Source organism: Bombus impatiens, unplaced genomic scaffold (assembly GCF_000188095.3).
Source record: "Bombus impatiens unplaced genomic scaffold, BIMP_2.2 scf_0011, whole genome shotgun sequence".
In the NCBI taxonomy this organism is placed as follows: Eukaryota; Metazoa; Arthropoda; class Insecta; order Hymenoptera; family Apidae; genus Bombus; species Bombus impatiens.
The window spans coordinates 97,952-105,628 of NT_176430.1; the positions used below are offsets into that span (position 1 = coordinate 97,952).

Genomic DNA, 7,677 nt, shown 5'->3' on the forward strand with positions numbered 1-7,677 from the left:
AAATAATAATTAAATGTTGCCGATTTAAAAAAAAAAAAAAAAAAAAACGAAGATAGGAGAAGGTATACTATGGAAGTTAGGTTTTCTCGAATATTTCGAAATGATGTGGTAGATAAGACGTTTCAAGGAGAGACAATAGAGCACGTACAATATTCTCGTGGAAGCTCCGTACATCGAAAGGTTGCAATGATTTTCCCGGTGCAGAGCTGAGCAGCGACAATTCTCAGCTTGGTTTATCAGATAGCCGTATATTTTAATAATCAGCGACGTCGACCACGATTATTCACGCTTACCGGCGTTTACATAATCGAGCGACTAAGTGTTCGCCGAGATTGCCCGCTTGACGCTTCACGATGATTTATCGTCAGTTAATGACTTTCGATTTCGTATTAATTATAGCAATGCTTCTCTCTCTTCCCCCTCCTCCTCTTCCTCCTCGTTCCCTCTTTCCTGGTAATAGAAGTACCGTGAATCGTCGCGGGCTCGCGTTGCAACGTGTTATTACGCTTAACATTTTCGTTGTGTAATCGGCCGGTGGACACTCGATAAAACAGCCAAAGTCTTTGCCGATTAAAACAAGAAATACCGCGCCGTTTAATCGATCTGCTAATGTGTCTTTACGTAATTACGCTCACATGTAATTGCGCTCACGTTAATGGGTGCTCGCTTGTTACGAAATGGTGAAAAAGTCGCGCAGGAACAATGCGATGATTTATTATCTTCCAAATGTAAATTTCGTACTTTTGTCTTTTTTTCTGATTCCATTGGAATAATGAATAAAATTTGTAGAATGATACTGTGTAAGTCATTGTTATATTGTCCAACTATGGGGAAAGGCAGGTTCTATTAAAGAACCAATTTGTGGTAAATCAGCTTAGTGATAAATAAACTTTTATAGCTTCAGCCATTAACATTACAAACGATAGTAGGTACTTCATAATACGCTTGCTGTTTTACTTATTTGTGTTTAATATGGTTTGTTTAAAATTACTATACTATTGACTCTTTTTAGTGGAATTTATATTTTACTGTATGCTTCGTCATAAGTCAAGGCACAAAATGTTCGTAATTATTCAAAGATACAAAGAAACTCGTCTTACAATTCTTTACAGTTATTGCCTTCACGGTTAGACCGTATTATGTCCTTATTAATCAAAATTTTATGTAGATACTACCATTTTGCAAATTAAGGAAAACCAAAGCTTCATTATTTTCTTCGTGTTATCTGTTTTTCTTCATTCCATTTAAAATATTTCATCATTTTGTAACGGGTCTGTATAATGCAACTTCACCTAAAGTAGAAAGCTCGTGGAATTTCATTCATATTTCAAGACATTTTGAAAAATAAGAGAATACTAGATAGGAAATTCCGTTTTAGCTGAGGAAGGCAATATATATAGCTCCTTTATAAAAAAGAATTAAAATTTCTGTGCTTCATATCCTGTTTTCTGCGCACATAAAATACACCGTGCGAAAATTTAGGAAAATGTGTATGTTATACTTCGTGTATTCTTTTGTCCTGTAGCAGAATATCAATTGGAAAGTGTTCCATGTACTTTCACGTGTATCCATGAAAGTAGCATTCGCCAGTTTGTTTGGACAAATCAATTTCCACTTCGCGCCGTTTGGTTGGAGAACTTCGCAGTTCTCAGTGCCGCAAGAAGTTGAAGTCACCGAGTAACTTCGTTGCTTCCTAATTGCGTGAGCCAATTATTATTCGAGAACTTCTCTAGGAAACACGATTTCGAAATCCTGAAACATTATTTACTCTGCCTGGGAAAACTCTTGGAAAATTTACCAAAAATCTTCTATTATATTTCTAACCAGATTCCATTCTTTAATTTCCATATTGACCAATTGAAATCGTTCCGAATTTCAATTTACAAATCGTTTCAATATGATTTTCACTTTGCTGACAAATAATAAATCGTAATCTTTCTGGAAAAAGCGCCCGTAAGACGAAATAATAAATTGAATACATTGATTTGCAAGTTTTAGTATTATATAAGGAATTATGCACATTACGATGAAACATGATGTGTCCTTTTTGCTACAGCAAGAAGGTGGTCCAAGTGGTCCAACGGGGATCCAGCAGTGCGCCGGTTGCGGCGGTCAAATAGTCGAAAGATGGCTGTTGCTGGCGATGGATCGGTATTGGCACAACGGTTGCCTCAAGTGCTCGTACTGTGGTGCGGCACTGGCGGAAATCGGCCACTCGTGCTACACCAGGAGCGGCATGATCCTCTGCAAAAGCGACTACAGAAGGTAAGGATCGTACTCACTTCTCTTGAAAGTAGCCCAGCTAACCATTCAACTACCTAATGGTACGAGTATGGTTGCGAATTTGTGAAACGAACTACAAAATTCGTACGATCGCGAAATTCGTTTCCCAACCACACCAATATTTTTATATTTTCATGTATGAAAGAGACAAATTGAAAAATATCAATCACATATAATAACAATTTTCGCGTGTAGAAATTACACTAGTGAGGTGGTTATAACGTGTATGATAAAGTAACGAGTTAAAATAAGTACAAATGCAGAGATAGTGTATGCCAGTTTTAATCGTCGCTCGTTCAATGCTACTAAATCAATCGAAGAATGGATAATAATACTAATGTTCATACATTTATATCAACGGACGTTACCACAAAGGGTTAACCTTTTTTACCAAAGGGTAACTCTGGCTGAAGATTATAAGAAACAGCAATAACAATTTTCTATTTTTATGCAATATAATTTTTTAAGCAATGTTCAACGTTCTTTTGCTTCTAGACTTTGTAACCCAAAACAACGTTATTAGTATTCAAAGACACAATAATATGGGTCTCTGTCAGATTTGAATGTTCCGTTTCAATTTGAACTGCCGCTATACTAGGAAACATATGCTATAATTATTCGATACCTTTTTTAATCGTTTTCGTCGTTAAAATTCTTCGGTTTCTATGTCATTAGCAACAGCAGCAGTAGTAACCTGCAAATGTTTATGTAAATTCGTATTTCTATGAGAAGTTATTAGTAGAGAATTAATTAATTGTTAGAGAAGTGAAACTCACATGGAGATGATAACGAGCAATTTTGAATATCTTATATACTTTTTGCGTATTATGCGAATTCAGAGTACTTGAATTTCCCATAAATGCATGAACGTCCGCAACCTAATCTTCGTTAAAATTCTTCCAACTTGATTATACAAACTTGAATCGAACGTTATCGTCAAGTGTTATAAATCTTTTCCCGTTTACTCTAATTTCTACAGAAGACATTTATTCAGGTACAAATTACGTTTTAGCGGTGCTATTATCAATTGTTGGAAACGCTGGCGTTACTTAGGGGGATGACCCGATTGCTCGCCTGAAACGTCCCAACTCGCAGCCGTTGATTGATCGCGAAACAGGATTACACGGCACGAACGTCGCGTTTAGAGCTTCATTAAATCGCAGACACGCAATTGCTCGACCGATTAATTCCGTGGCCGCGTATTCGTATCAGCCTGTTCGATTATTAAACGTGTCTGCACTAGCGGATAAGTAATACGATGAAGATGATAAAACTTTTAAGCGCCGGAAGAAAAAGAGGCGTGGATTACACGAGCGAAGTTGCATTGGCTCGCAACTGACATAGGAATTAACGATAATTGATACGTAACGTTTTCATGCTGATAAACGCTTACTACGGCTGAATTAATCGCACCACTTCCGGTGCATCGATGATCACCAACCGAACAGACTCGTTGGCGCCAAGTATCGAACAATCAACATTCCGCTGGCGCAAAATAGCTGCAATCTACGAAGCTGTCACTTCGCTGTGACACTTAGCCGTTGATTATACGCCGCTTCCTTCGTCCCTCTTTTCGAATACTGTCTTTGTAACAACGTGATGTTTTGCCCCGCTTCGCGACTCTCTTTGATCATACCTTTCATCATCGATTTCTCGAATAGATGGTTTATCATCGAGTGAACAGAGGTTCTTCATTTTTAGTTCGTTAAGTTTAAACGAAGGGAAAGTGGGAAACTTTGATTTCTGATACGGAGGCTATGGTAGGTTAAGCAAAAATTATGTGACAAAATTATTATAACGATCTTAATGATGTATCGATATAACGTTGAAAACTTTACAATTTTCAAAGTTGTTTGTTCCGCTATAATGTGATACATTAAATTACTTATATTTAGAGTTGCATTATTGGCGAAGATTTAGGATTCCAAACAATCTCGTCGATATGTCAAATCGATTCTCATTTTCGATAGATTGAAAAATTACCGAGATGGTCTACGTCGCGTTTGAAAACGGTTAATCGACGGAGACCGTTCCAAATTTAGAAGATTCGAGGTCAAAGCGCAATTTAATGAGAAACAGACGCAGAAGTTAGTTGGCATCACCTTAAAATAGATCGGCACAATCTGGCCGGGGCAGCCGGTGTGTACAGAATCCAATGAGTCTTCGTCGTATTCTCTTTTTTCCTTTGTCGACCTATTAATTCGCCGCGAAACGATGCTTCTTTTCATCTCTGATTAAACCTGGAAAATATATGATACAGTCTTCGAACGAGCGAGCGTGATGAAATAGATACTGAAACGTAATTTGTTCTCGTTATTGATCACAGCATATATATAATCTGATAAATTTATGGTTGATTCTCATTAAGTAGATTGGATGGATAAATTAATATTTCGAAAGTTGTATTACCTGCCTTTTTTTCTCTCGATTATTTTTTTCTTGAGAGTTACGTAATTGTTGGAGAATTGACAAATTAGATAAACATGAAAGAGAGTGACACGTAGTCGAAACGAATTGGCCAGCGTTCCGGGGATGGAACGAATTAATTAAACGGTCGACAATGAAGGAAAATATTCAGCCCCGTGGCAGTTCGAAGTAAAACGGGTCGGCTGGTCGTTATGAAATTTTATACTTCGTTTAATTAATTCCTTTATTACGATCTTCGACGGGGACTGGTTTCGTGTAGCGAAGGCTTTAAGGAACATTTGAAATTTTTACTTTGAAGAGATCGTAAAAATATCACAGATCATAATCACAAGAAGATTAATACATGTAATTATACACAAGATCTAGTCCAAAATTAAAAATTTAATGATTAATACCTTCGTTGGTACAGGCGTTTCATTCCTCTAATTAATTTATTTCATCATTCGTAAATAATATTACAGATTCATAACTGTTATTTTATTTTTTTGCATTCTTGGAAAAATGGTTTAAAAAATAAGATAAAAGTAGATTGAAGAAAATGTTATTAAATGGAGACATTTTTAATGAAACATATATAATTCTACACATGAACACGAAAGGAGAACAGGTGAAAATTGAAAATTTTGTTTTTTCCTTAAGTCGCATTAATTGTAAAATTCCTTTAAACATTTATATTCGCGACTGTGCTAAACGTAGTCCCTTCTCATCCGTCATTCATACAATCCTGTGTATAAATATATGAAAAATCTATTAATCGATCAAAGGAGGAAACATTGAAAGGTTTACCTTAGATTCCTCGTAAAAATAGAAAATCTCGTTTTCTATTGAATTATTGTGATTATAAGATTCCGCTGGACATTTGTATTCGTGGTCGTGTTAGTCGTGGTCCTTCCTTGTCGAACCAATCGCGAGAGACTCGTCCGCAGCAGCACACGTACGCTCTAATCTGTTAGCACAGTCCAACGATTTAGTCTAGCGTAGTATCAATATTTGATTACGAGGCGTCTCCGTCCCGCATGCCGGAATTGGAGACGGATTCGTCCATCCAGATGTCCAGTGGCGCGCGCGGTTCCTTCGTATTTCCGGAAGTCGGACGTCGTTCTAGAAATCGATCTCGCTGGAAACACAATGCGAGTAAAACTTGGCGTTAATTACGATCGCGTGTTTTCCTCGCTGATCTGTTTCGCAGGAAACTCATTTAGGATGTATATTGCAACTTGAAAGCTGTATATTTTGTTAGTGAAATTAAAAAAAAAAGAAAAAGGAATAGAAACAAAATATAGAAAATGTATTATCACTGCGGATGAAGTTACACGAAGTAAGTTTGACTCTGTAAAGATCGAAGTTCCCGAGGAAGAGTTCGAGGCGACGGAAAAATTGAATGGAAAGAGGCAAATTTTGGAAAAGATGGTACGTCAGTGTCCTTGGATCGATCGTTCGAACTTTGAAGATGGAAGTGAAACTCCGAGAGAATAAGAGATATTTAAAATACATAAAACAAGATTCAACGTCATATTTCATCGCGGGAGTTCGACAGAACGAAAAGTGGTTCAATTTGCCGGCAACGATTGCCTCAATTTAATATCCTGTTCAGTTTGCTCGTTAGGTTACCCGGGAACTCGGAGCCGGCAGTATCGTTAAAGACAATCCTTTGACGGAACGACTCTCGCAAGACACAACCACGTCACGGTCCTTCTTCGTGTATACCCGTATGTGTATACTTGCGAGTCAGCCACGACAATTCGGGAGGCGGCCGCCTCCTGCCCCCTCATCTGCCTGCAAAGGCGTAACTCGTCGAGAAAATTTCCCCGTGAAATTTCGAAGGAAAAACAAGCCGCTATCCGAATTGAGAGAAGTAGCACTCCGGAGCGGAGTGACGCGACAGAAGCATCGACATCAGGCTTGCGGTAGGGGTTGCTAGAAGGGGGAGCCAGCCGAGAAAGAAGCGCGACGGACGGTGGGAGAGAGACGGTCGAATTGCACATCCGTGGATAGAAGGCGGCAGAGACAGCTGGTGTAAGAGGGAGAAAGAGAGGGATACCCGGAACAGAGGGAGAACCAGCGATCGACCGAGTGAATGGGGAGTAAAGGCGAAAGAGAAGGTTGATCCAGAGAGAAAGTGAGACAGGATAAGCGTGGGGAAGAAAAGAGAGACAGAGCGGAGAGATAGGCGAGGGTAGGAGGTAGTGGTTCGTTTCTTTTGGATTCAAGGAATGTTTCAATCAGTTTGATTGAAGGGCTGAGCCACGGCAAGAGGGTAAACTCGATTTACAGCCGTGCACGAGGGGTATGGGGAGAAAGGGGAGAAGAGGGAGCGAAAGAGAGAGAGAGAAAGAGAGAGAGGAAGATGGGGGAGTTTGGGTATAGGTATGGGAACGGTTCGAGTCGGGACACACGGGGTACGAAGGGTGGGTGGCTGAGTGGGTGGTAGTTTCGGGAGGAAAGAGGGAGGGTGGTAGGGTGGCGGGTGCCACAATCACCGAGATGCGTCCAATCACCCCCAGCCTCCAACGCCATCGGGTTTCGGGTGCACGGACGAGGACTGAAGGGATTGAAGGTGTACGGAGGGTGAAGGGGCATGGGTTGCGGAGTGAAGAGAGCGGCCAATCATCGCTCGGCTTTCCGCTGGAGCGACGTCGTCGTGGTGCTGGTTTGGCCTAGATGTGCAATCAGACCGCTTCAGAGCACCTCGCTCTCTCTCTCTCTTTCTCCACTTCTCCTCATCCTCCCGACCACCCCCTCCGTCCCACTCTCTCTGTGTCCCGCTCTCTGTTCACCGTTTTCTCTGATTCTCCTCGCTCCGTCTTTCTGGCCGAATACCAAATTCCAGCAATTTGGGTAGGTGGGTACTTTGTTGAATCAACATGATTGGGCTTGACGGAGCCCGGCGACAGGGTGCTTCGTCTGCCGTCGTGCCGCGATTCCGACCGGCTGCTTGCCGGGAGAGGACATCGCCGATGCGATCCC

The 7,677-nt window shown here is 40.4% G+C and overlaps 1 protein-coding gene across 1 annotated transcript in view; it reads left to right on the top strand.

Moving 5' to 3' along the window:
• The window catches only part of LOC100741322 (LIM/homeobox protein Lhx9), an 86,259-nt gene that overhangs the window by 7,473 nt on the left and 71,109 nt on the right, over positions 1–7,677 (top strand). Inside the window, exon 3 of the mRNA XM_012393917.3 lies at positions 2,057–2,265. Coding sequence (XP_012249340.1) covers positions 2,057–2,265 — 209 coding nt within the window. The remainder of the gene's footprint in view (positions 1–2,056; positions 2,266–7,677) is intronic.